Source organism: Ailuropoda melanoleuca, chromosome 2 (genome assembly GCF_002007445.2).
Source record: "Ailuropoda melanoleuca isolate Jingjing chromosome 2, ASM200744v2, whole genome shotgun sequence".
In the NCBI taxonomy this organism is placed as follows: Eukaryota; Metazoa; Chordata; class Mammalia; order Carnivora; family Ursidae; genus Ailuropoda; species Ailuropoda melanoleuca.
In genome coordinates, this window is record NC_048219.1 from 156853904 (window position 1) to 156866603 (window position 12700).

At 32.5% G+C, this 12700-nt stretch overlaps 1 protein-coding gene across 3 annotated transcripts in view; it reads left to right on the top strand.

The window, feature by feature from the left end:
• Positions 1–12700, top strand: part of GLS (glutaminase) — an 80450-nt gene that overhangs the window by 20835 nt on the left and 46915 nt on the right. For all 3 annotated transcript variants that reach the window (XM_019798318.2, XM_034654872.1, XM_034654871.1), the window contains exons 5-7: positions 685–764; positions 3243–3406; positions 8293–8351. In XM_019798318.2, the coding sequence (XP_019653877.2) occupies positions 685–764; positions 3243–3406; positions 8293–8351 (303 nt within the window). The remainder of the gene's footprint in view (positions 1–684; positions 765–3242; positions 3407–8292; positions 8352–12700) is intronic.

Sequence of the window (12700 nt, forward strand, 5' to 3'; positions counted from 1 at the left end):
ATTTTCCTAACCAGTCACTTAATTTAGCGCAAGTTGAGGTATAGAAATTCAAATTATGGAGTTTTTTTGTGCTTTGCTAGTTAAGAAATTTAAGCTGAGTGGAGCTACTGGAGTAAATGCTTTTAAAATATTTTAAATATTCAGTTTTGTTATCTTAAGTTTAAGAATTCTTTTTGATTTTCAGATGATGGAAATGGCTTTTAACTCTTTAATAAAAGAGTAACTTTATTAAGAATTTCTGTAAATATGATATCCTCAAACATTAAATTTTAAAAATTCTCTAAATAAATTACCAAAGGCTATTTTATTTTTTCTCTGTATTGAAAGTTTTTAGATAATGAAACCCTGCTACCGTGACTTTGATTAAAGAATTCTATTTCTTTACCTTTTAAAAAAATCAAGTCTTAGTTCCTCTTTTAGACTATGCTTTTCTAGGAATTGAGACTGCATTGGAAAACATATGGGATGAGGGAGGCGGAGAGAAGTCAGTTAGATCTTACCTGTAATGCTCAAGTCTTTTCAGCCCTTAGTTTTTATGACTATTATTATAAAAGATAGACCACAAAGCCATTGGGTGCTATAAAGTAACTCTTCATCAGTGGAAGCTAAAGTAAGATAAATTTTTTGGTAGAAGAAATATTATTTGCTTATATTCTGTTAATTTTTTCCCAATATTTTGTATAGGTTGCAGATTATATTCCTCAGCTAGCCAAGTTCAGTCCTGATTTGTGGGGTGTGTCTGTGTGTACAGTAGATGGACAGAGGTGAGTTTATTTCAAATTCATGAGAACCAACTTTAAGCTTTCAATTTTGCGTAACTGAGCATGAGGGAGGGAGGAGCATCTTCTCTGATGGAATTCAGGAAGGAAAATAAGTTTAGATTTTAATTTAATTTTTAAAAAATCAACTGAAATAGTATTATACTAAACTTTATGAGGCACTTCATCTCATTCAGTTTTAGTCTTGTTGAGTATTTATTTTTCAAGTACCTGCAATTACAGTTTTCTTAGGAAAAGCAGACTTGTCAAAACATGAAATTATTCACTAATGAACTGACCACTAATAAAATCGGTTCCCATTTCTTAGTTTAACATTAACAGCCTCTCACTGTCTTTGTTGCTCATGCCCCTGATATGAGCGGTGCAATAGTTACAACAGTACAGTATGATAATAGTCTATTTCCATCTGTCATTTGCAAAGTGAAAAGTCATTTGCAAACTCAGGATCTCATAAGTTCATGAAAGTGATATTTGGAAAGTGTTCATGCTATAGGCAGAGCCATTGACAAATGACATTCTAGCAGAATTATAAAAAGGATAATGATGTGAAGGCACTTCAAAGAGAATGATTTGGTTTTAAAATCAATGAATTATGCGAGGCACTTGAAAAATTGATAAAGTTCTGGAATATTTTTTCAAGAATGACTTTTTATTATACTGTAAGTGCGTTATAAGAATTTATTATCATGTTATAATTTTGTTTTGTCAAGTTAGAAAAATTATGCCAAAAAAGAAAAATCAATTTTTTTATTCATTTGAAGGCTTAGCTCAGAGTTATAATCTTTGTGTTCCTTTTGTTTTTTACATTTTAAATTGAAATGTAACTTACATAAATAAGGTGTACAACTCCTAAGTGTATACAGCTTTGTGAATTTATATCAGTGATTAATTTTATCCTACATTTTGTTAAAACTACAAATCATTTAGTTTTATAGTTTTCAGTCTTAAATACCTTCTTTCTAAGTGATCTTTTTATTTTTTTACCAATTATCTTCCTCAAATATTTACATTAAAAAGACATATGGCTTAGTTCATTCATTCTTAAGGTATCTGAGGCCCAAAATTCATCTAATACTGGCAGAGGTAAAACAAATACCTGGGTTTCTTAACTTCTAGTTTGTTGTTCTCTCCATTATGACAGGCTTTTGTTCTCATCTGGGCCTGTAAAATGTACTAACCATTAATTGTGTGTTGAATTAAATGTTGGGTGCTATAAAAGGACACAAATACATAAAACGACATGGCTTTATTCTTATGGACCAAATTCTAGTACGGAATGATAGCCCTGATTTTGTATTTGGAGGAAATGATTATAATGCAAGGCTTGCATTATATGATTTTTCTCTTAAACATTCTTTGTGTGTGGAGATGATTCTTTTAGGTTAGTTGTCTTATCTAGAAAATTTTAAAAGTTGATTTTGGAATAGAACATATGTCTATTTACATCCAAAGGTAATAAGATAAGCTCTTGTCAGGTTTTAGAATGATTGTCAAGTTGAAGTTATAGTCTGAATTAGAAATTATTCATAAACATGGTAGGAAGAATATTATATACTTTTGCTATCTTTACATATGTATTTATATTCCATAATATACTTGGAAGTAAGGTGGCTGGCCCTCTGATGTTTCTTTGCCTTTTGATGTCTCCTTTAACCCCATTTTGCCCAGGGGTGGTTATTAATAGTACCCAGTTTCACTATGAATGAGTTTCACTCTGAATGAATGAGTGACTGGTCTGTGTTGGGGCACCTGGGATACTGGTGAGTAAAATAAAGATCTCTGCCCTTGTGAAGCTTACATTATAATAGGGTCAGTCACGGTTTTTCCATTTTTAAACCTATTTTGTACTTCATGTACATCCCAGTTTGGAAAGATATAAGGCTTTCTTTTTGTTCTGTTGTTTAGATACATGGTAATAATGATGCCATTAATGCCAGCTCTAATACAGTTTATAAAACTGGGTGCTGTTTATTTTAACAGGGTTGGAATTATGAGTAGATAAGGTTCACAGGATGAGGCATTTATAGACAAGGTCTCAGAGAATGGTATTGAATCCAAACTGAGCTCTATTTAAAAACTAACCACCATGGTGTAGCCATGATTTAGCCATGATTAAACCTACGAGTGAAAAAGTGGTGACTAAAAGGGCTAGTTCAATTTATATGCTTGAATACAGGTAGAAGTAAAGAGGGCCATAACCTCTGGGCCTCAGAGGAAAATTTTTACATTACTTATTTATTATCTAATTCTGAATCATATTATTACCTGTGTACTTTTAAGCTTTTGCCTTTTTTGTAGTATTCTTCTTAAAACTTAACATTTATTCTTTAATATCCAAGTAAACCTGTGGTTGGATTATGGGAGAATCTTTGTAAATTAGAATTAACATGTAAAATTAACTCCAATTATTCAGACATTTTTTCCAGTTGATTTTAATTATTTTTTAAATCTGCTTTTAAATAGGCATTCTATTGGAGATACCAAAGTTCCATTTTGTCTTCAGTCCTGTGTAAAACCTTTGAAATATGCCATTGCTGTTAATGATCTTGGAACAGAATATGTGCATCGATATGTTGGGAAAGAGCCAAGTGGATTAAGATTCAACAAACTGTTTTTAAATGAAGATGGTAAGAATTACATAAAAGTTAGAAAAAGAGATACATCATTTTTCTATTTAAATCTAAGAAATTGGGACACCTCAGTGGCTCAGTCAGTTGAGCGTCTGCCTTCAGCTCAGGTCATGATCCTGGGGCCCTGGGCTCAAGTCCCACATCAGGCTCCTTGCTCAGCGGGGAGCCTGCTTCTCCCTCTGCCTGCACTTCCCCTGCTTGTGCTCTCTCTCTCTCTGAACAATCAATCAAAGAAGTTATTTTTAATTTTTTTGAAGAAAGTTAAAAACATTCATACTTTTTTTTTCACTTCTCATGGAATTTCTGTTAAATGATAGACATAGTTTGTTTAATCATCTACTTTAAAAATATCATTTTTTAGGCCTCTCATACCATTGGAAAATGGACTAAGATGGGGCAGGGAGTAAGATTTTCGTTTCACTTCCTAACCACGTATAGGAGAATATCTTGTAGTAGAATCTCACAGTGTCTGGGATTTGCTGTAAAATAATTCAGTGAGTATAGATGGGAGTGCTGGGTGTGATTATTACTATATGCTGGTAATTATCGAGACTAACTTAGATGGCTACATGGGTGTTTATTCTTTCTACTTTTGTATTTTATATATATTTGAAAACTCCAGGATAACAAGTTTATATGGTGGCTGTGGTTGAAATAATGAATATTTTTGCTTTTTCTCTTTCGTAACCTTTAATATTTGAATGAAACATCTTGCATTAAATTGTTGAATAATAAACAAGTCTTACTACTTAATAAGGATTCAAAAGCAAAGGGGGAGGACAAAAGTAGTACTTTTGATCTGATAGTGGTTTTATTTTTTTTTTTAATTTATTTATTTTTGAAGATTTTGTTTACTGAGAGAGAGAGGGAGAGCATGAGCTGGGGCAGAGGGGAGGGGCAGAGGTAGAGGGAGAAGCAGACTCTCCCCGCTGAGCAGGGAGCCCAATGCAGGACTCCATCCTAGGACCTGAGATCATGTCTGAGCTAAAGGCAGATGCTTAACCAACTGAGCCACCGAGGCACCCCTGAAGAAGTGGTTTTTTTGTTTGTTTTCTAATAGAGGATTTAAATCTAAACATCAACCTAGGAGTGCCTGGGTGGCTCAGCCGTTAAGCGTCTGCTTTAGGCTCAGGTCATGATCCCAGGGTCCTGGGATCGAGCCCCACATCGGGCTCCCTGCTCAGTGGGAAGCCTGCTTCTCCCTCTCACACTCTCCCTGCTTGTGTTCCTTCTCTCGCTGTCTCTCTCTGTCAAATAAATAAATAAAATAAACATCAACCAATGTATTGGTTTCTATATTTCAGTCTTTCCGACATATGCTATGTTCCTCATTTTGTGATGAGTTAAAATAGAATCAAAGAAAGAGTGAAGGAATTTAGTGGTTGCAATAATGGTTGGGAGAAATATACTTTTGGATTTTTTGTTTGCGCTGGATAAAAAATGAAATGTGCCTTATACTTATTGTTTTATTTATTTTTTTAAATGAAGTTATAAGAATGGTATTTTCTTGGGGCGCCTGGGTGTGGCTCAGTAGCTTAAGCGTCCGACTCAATTTTGGTTCAAGTCATGCTCTCAGGGTCCTGGATTGAGCCCCTCTTGGGGCTCCAAGCTCACCAGGGAGTCTGAGATTCTCTCTCTGCTTGTCCCTTTGTATCCCCCCACTGCGCTCTCTCTTTTTCTCTAAATAAATAAATAAATCTTAAAAAAAAAAAAAGAATGGTATTTCTTTGTGCTTCTCTGTTTTGAGAACAATTATATTTTCTTACATATTTTACCATAATCTTTCTGTCCTGAAGCTGCATTTGATTTTATAGATATTTTCATAAACTAACAATTTCAACAAGGACATCATACCCAAAAGGACCTTATTTATTAAACCCATTGACATCCAGATTTAATTTGGAAATAATTAATATTTTTGTTCTATCAAAATTGAACATTTTACAAGAAAAATTAATATTTTCCTATGTAAGTCAAAATAGAGTAATCTAGGTGGTTCTGGTGAATTGTGATTGATTATGAGAGTGGTAATTAAGAATAGAAATGAACAAATACAGGAATTCAAATGTGAAGAAATATTTGAGAAACAAAAATAAAATGGGCATAGAGTAAATGAACTTAACATTACAAGTAATACATTTTTTTTGCTCTGTAGAAATTATATTTTACTGACACAGTAGTCTATAAGAAAAAAATCATAAGAACTCAGAAATTTAGCACTGGTTTATGATAACTGAAATATGAAGTTCAACAAGAGGTTTTACCTTGATATTCTTTGACTTTTTCCAAGCCAGTCCCTCCACCTGAGCTAATATTGGGAGCTTAGAAGTAATGGGAAAATGAACGCCTCACTGCACCACTCCTTCCCAAGTTCTGCATAGATTCTGTGCTCTAAAGTTTTGGTTTTAAACTAGCCCCGGATAAAAACAATTTATAAGTCTTCTTCATATTTAAAACTTCAAGGGTAGACTAATGGTGAAACTATATGCTTTGTGTATGTGCATGTGTCTGTGCATCTAGCATTACAAAATTTAAAAAAATAAATATTTATATTCTCCTACCTTTATAAGACTGTGGTAAGTTAAGATTAATACGAATATAATAGATAAAGAAATTACAGTGCTCTTTTAATGTCGGTAGTTTTACAGTGCTTTTACAGCATAAAAACATTTTAATCCTGTGGTGGAGAGTTGGCCTGACACTTTCTGTAATTATAGATGAGGAAATAAGTTATTTGATGGAGATATCAATTTTGGAAACAACCATCTTCTAGTGCAGTCTTTTTCTACCTTACAGTAGAAATTAGATTAATTGACAAAGACTTACATAGCCTTCTTCCCCTCTATTGTTAACAGGTGTTGGAGGGTAAATGGACCTTGGTTCTTCGAGTAACTTATCTAGCTAATACTAAAGGATGTGGGAAACAATTACGTGTATCTAATACATGGAGAAGAAATACAAACTCTTATCTTACAAGTGTGTAATTGACAGAAGCCAAAATATGTATGTTGGTTTATATTGTGAAGGATTTGAGAAAGAAAGGCACTGAATTAATTTACATGAGGAAAACAGGACTGAATTGTATATAGAAAGAGCAAAGTTTGGGTGGTTGGGTAAGTGGGTACTGCAGGATTAAACTCTATATAGAATATACTTTAATTTTTATATAGCCCTTTAAAATTCCAGTATAATACTTAAAATATAAATATATTACTCTGAAATTAATGTTTTTTAGTTCTTTAATGTATGCATTATCAACTTTGACTTAGCCTCAGTTATGAACCACATCTTTGTAAGGTTTGAGAAGCTTTTGCTAATATAATATGGAAGAACTTTCTGCATGTTTTGTTCCTTTGGAAAGAATAAATACATGCTAAAATTAAACAGTTTTGTGCATTCTAGTTAAAAGTACCCATAAATTTCAGATGTTGCCCATTTCATTTTGTCATTATACCAAGCTAATACATGTCATTACTTCAGATGGTATCTTTTATTAATTAGCTTAAGTGTTATTTCTGCTGTCATGAGTATTTTTTAATTAAAAATTCTAAATGGAACTTTTCAATCCTACGTACAGTGGAGCAGGAAGCAAGTAGATTTTACAGTCATAGGTTTTAGACCGAGGTGTTAGACTGCAGTAATGCTGGTGTTATAATACCTGGTCTATTTCCAAACATTGAGGTGTCTGGCTTTTGAGCCAAAGGCAGAGAGAGCAGTTGCTTACATCTGAAAATTGCACTGTCATGCCATAAAATGCTTTCGTGTTCTTTGAAAGATCTTCTTGAATGCAGCTGATGTGGTATTTGCAGAATATTTATGATTTAGAAAATATTAAATGCACACATTTTGTGGTACCATTTGGAATATACACATTAGCTGCCTCCTAAAGGCCCTAGAGCCTAAACATGATAATGTCAAAAAACCATGAAAGGGCAGATGCATAAACATCTACACAAATACAAATATAAACTAATTTAGCACAGCTTGATTTCTGTATTGTTTTTCAAATAAATAGATCTTTATTGTCAGAAAATATACGAAGAATGCAGAATATAATTTAAATCCTCTGTAGCACTTTTATCATAGGTATATCCCTTTATAGTGTTTCTGTTTTCTTTTTCTGTATATATATGTGTATATTCATAAAAACAAAAATAAAGCACTTTTTTTTTTAAGATTTTATTTGTTTGACAGAGAGAGCACAAGTAGGCAGAGCAAGGGTAGGCGGAGGGAGAAGAAGCAGACTTCCCGCTGAGCAGGGAGCCCGAGGTAGGGCTTGATCCCAGGACCCCGTGATCATGACCTGAGCCCAAGGCAGAAGCTTAACCGACTGAGCCACCCAGGCGCCCCCAAAATAAAGCACTTTAAAAAGCATGAGTGGTTTCATACTAGATGTGCTTTTTTTCAAGGCTATTTTTTAATAGTAATATTATTTGAGTGCATAAGGGTGTGCCATGTACATTTAAGCATGTCATGTGTTTTAATTCATTCAAGCGTTATAACTCATGGAGGTGTTGGTGCTTTTTATTACTCTCAATATACAGTGGGAAAATTGAGGCACAGGGAAGTTCAGTTACTTGCCCAAGGTCAAATAGCTAGTAAATAGTAGAGTTAGGAAATTTCAATGTACTTTTATACTACTCTTTACTGTCTTTCAATACATGAATCTTTCTCTTCCTATATAATTATTATAGAAGTATATTATTGGTTTGATAAATAAATGACTTAAATGTATTCTTTCACACTCTCTTCCCCCTCCAAAGAAAGAACTGTAACAATATCTTACATAAAGAAAATAGATATATGTTCACGGGAAATACCTATACATCATGGAAAATGATATCAAGTATTTGAAATAATGCTCTCGTTTTTATATTTTACAGATAAGCCACATAATCCTATGGTAAATGCTGGAGCAATTGTCGTGACTTCATTAATAAAGGTAAAATGTTGACAATTCCTTTTAACCTTGTAAGTTTTTAAAAATAACTAAGGCATAAAGATGAATCTTGGATTATTTATGTAGAATTATGAAAAGCTTTGGTGTTAAAAAAATTAATCTTCTGGTATAAAGCTAAAAATTCTTATTTATTTAAAAATAAATAATGTAATTTCAAGGGCGAAATTAAAAACAGATGACTCATTGTAAGAGTTACTCAGTTACTCTTGACCTGAAGATCTGGCAAAAATTCAAAAAGAAGTCTCTGCTGAACAATAGGCACAGAGGTTTTTCCTCCTAAAGTTTTGATATTTTTTTCTTCCCTTTCCTTTTGGCTCTTCGAAAATGAACAGGTGTAAACACAATTAAAAGCATTTTACTGTTAACTGTTTGTCATCAGCATATGTAGGAACAAATGTTCTGGTACTTTGTGTTAAGACAAAGTACATCTACCCTTGAATATTCTCAAGTCCCTTCTACTCTCAGGAGCTACATTCACGATTTTCATTTGAACTTCTTTCATTTGTTTTGCTTATTATCATAGCTAAAATAAGTAAGACTTATTCCAATTATTAAGTTATATTATTTTTCTTATGCTTTGTTTTACATTGTATGTTTTGATTGTTTTAGTGTCTGGTTTGCCTTAATAATTGGAAGCTCTAATGTTGTTCAGAATAAGTATTTGAGAATGATTTGAGTGTGTGATACTGTTTAGATTTTTAATTTCTAATTATAAATTTCATTTATATTCAAATAAATTTTATTTATGTTTGGAACATTTATATACTTTCTTCAGTAAATCTGTGCTTATCTTTTCCAAGCATAAAAAACATAACTACATGGCTTTGTAGATGCATTAGTGAGGATGGGATACCCTGGTTACACAAAGAATGTTTGGATATAAATTATGCCTTTGGCCCAATTAATAAAAATTTACCTAATTTGTATACTAGAAATCCTTTTTCATGAATTTTTTATGTTCATGAGAAAAGGCTTTAAAATAGAAGACTACTATCATAAGAATTATATATGTTTAGTTGTTATTTTAGGGCAAATACTTTGTAAGCATTGGCCCACTTAATCCTTGTAACTCTAGCGAGGTAGGTATTATAGCCAAGTATTATTCTTTAATGTAACTAATTTTAATAGACAATGGAAATTTTTATTTTGCCCATTAAAACATCTAGCTATTCATGACTGTTTTACCTAAGATAAAAGTTTTCAGGTTGAGGTGAAAGAATATTGGTTTACTGTAGAAAATTATGATACAAATCTGTGTTAGGCACAGTTTTTCATTCAGGTAGCTTGCTTACCTTGTAGTGTGAAGTGGACACAGTATAAATGGGTCCTTACAGTGAAATTCAGTAAACACTGCGATGAGAGAAAAATCTCATTAATAATTGTTTAGATTTGAACAAGTACCAAATTAGAGGGTAAGGAAAGTTAAAATAATACAACCTATGTATTAGCACTTGATGAGAAAACCACTAGAATGTTCCAAACCTTTTTTGGGTCTTCCCAGAAAAATGTTCACATACAATGATTTTATATAAACTTTAAGGAGTTTACAGACACCCTTTGAAGCTGATCTGGAATCCAAGTTGAAGAGCTCTTATATTGAAGAAAGAGTAACATAGCACACCAATAGTATTTTCAGGAAAGGGCATATGTAAATGATTAGAAGAAGCCTTCCTTAACTGCATGCACTTAAACATCTTTTGTTTAATGATTCATGGGTTTCATATACTATGCTGAAATGCTGCATGTGAGAAATGCATGTCTGGTCATATCACACCATCACTTCATCAGTTTCACTTCTCATGTTCAGTCATGAGCCATAAAAGTCCCATTGAGCCACATTAATATGAAACAGTGAAAAAAACACATATACACAACATAAGTGTGGTTCAGTGTCCAACAGTGCAAGAATTTAACCGAGTCATCTTGTATTTATAAATTTGATCAGTGATTTTAAATATATAAACATTTTTAATTTACTGGCAAAGTTGAAAATGAGGCTTTGGGGTACAGTTCATATTTAAGGTCACTTTCTTGCAATTTTTGTTTTGTTTTTAGAAGTGTTTCACAAGTTTCTTTTTCTTTAATGAAGTTCATCTAAGTCTTGGAGGGGTAAGCTTCATCTCCCTCTGTAAACCTACTGCCCCAGAATGTAATACTTCCTTTAGACTGTTGTTTTGTTTTTTTTTTTTTAAAGAATTCAGAACTCCTCTAAAAATCTGTATGTGATCTGTGAAGGTTTTATGATCACATATTTATAAATTGGTAATTGAAATAGAGGTAGCAAAACCATAGCTGGAAGGGTCTTCAAGTCCAGCCTTCTTGCTTTATATAGATGCAGCGAGGAAACTTGAGACTAGACAGGGACTGACAGCAGTAGAGTCGGGCTTGAGCTATCTGATTTGTTTGCTCTTCATTAGAATTCACTCTGCCATATAAAATGTAGGTGTTTGCTGTTTCTCTTGATGACATCTTTGTCTTTACCTAGCATGGTTATATTGTCCAAAAAGCAGAAATTTTATTTTCTTAATTTTAACTTGTGCAAAAGATAACAATTTATTGGCTTTAAAGTCACATCTAATTTTTAGTGAGTGTGATGTGATCATTCTTTGGACGTTAGTCAGTACCTGCTACCTGTAAGGAGCTAACCCTTTTCTCAAGGAGCTTGCATTTGAGCACCCAAAGCGTGGATATTTTACCATGGTTACTAGATATGAATTTTGTTTTTTAGCTCTTTTAGTTGATAACCTTAAGGCTATTTTTTCTTTCAAACTTCAGCTTTATTTGGTGCTATTAAAACATTCTCCTCATGTTAGTCTTCTCCCACCCTGCCCCCAAAATTAAGTAGAGTCTTTAGTAAGACTCTTTATTTCTTAATTTTGTAGTATTGATATTTTTTCCTTGTAGGATTGGAGATGGTCCTCAGGAAATGGGGGAAGAGGCAGAGCAAATGTTCAAAAGGATTAGCAGATTGTGGAAAAGAGGATTTGGACAGAAGGAACCTGTTGCATAAATTCTTAACTACTAAACTAATAGGAAAACTCCAATATTTAAAATTTTAAACAAAGCTTATATAGGTAAATACCTTCAAAAAAAACCAAATGTCATTTTGTACTTAAAGTGCACACAATTTAAAAAACTATAAAATTAATATCCTTTCTTTTTCATTGTGGTAAATACTAAGTTTAAAGGAATACTTTTTGATGCAGTTTGTTTTATCTGATGATGATAATATGATTGCTTGATTTAAAAGGAAGAGTAAAAATAAATTTGAAAGGAGCACTGTTAACTCTGGGATAGCAGTATATGTATGTAATATTTTTCTTTGCAGTGGTAAAAACTTCACCTAGTTTTAGTTTAAAAGTTAAGATCTTTGGATAACTTGAGGGTTAGGGTGGGAAAATGAGGACTACATATTTCAAGATAATTGCCATACTTTTGCTTTTTTATTTTAAAGGTAAAGAGTAAGTTACATTGTCTTCTGTGTTTATGTCTCTCTTTATTCTAGTGGTATTTTCCAGTTTTTGTCATTTGAAGAAGCCTGATTTTTTTTTTTAATCAGAAGTATTTTTAAATTTAAAAGATCAGATTTTTTTCTTTTTATATGCAACTAATGAATCATCGAGCTTTACATCAGAAGCCGGGGATGTACTGTATGGTGACTAACATAATATAATAAAAAATCATTTAAAAAAATTAAAAATAAAAAAAAAAGACAAGTCAGTCATACTTCATGAAAATAAGATGAATTTAGTTAGTTCTGTATGTAGTACCCAGTTTGGTTATGTTAGCAGCAGCCTGTTGGATGTGCCTGTGAGCCAAAATTTTAAGGTGGTTTGTGGCTCTGGGGAGCACAGGATAATGCTTTGGATTTGGTGATTTTTATTGTATTATTGTTTTATTCACTCAATGTTTATATCAGTTGAATTGTTGGAGGTTTTTTAATGAAAGGCGGATAATTTATTGCCAACAGAACTTTTCTCTTTGTATTTAGGGCTAATCTAAATAATACTAGGTTTAGAACGTTATTTTTTACCTGTAATATCTATTTTAAGTCCTCCAAGTATTATTTAGCTTTAAAGCATTTTCTGTGGCAAGATTAAACTTAAGAGTATTTTATAAAATCATTTTCAGTTACTTCTTTCTGCCTTTTTTATGCCTCTTTCCTCAGTGATCTCTAATTTTCAATTGGCTTTACACCTCCATACTTTATGAATGGAATCAAGTGATTTACTTATAAAATAACTGATTAATTCATGGACTTTAAATGAATAATTTTAATATTAAATTTATTAGCATATGTCCCTATTAACAATATTTTCACCTGTGTTTTA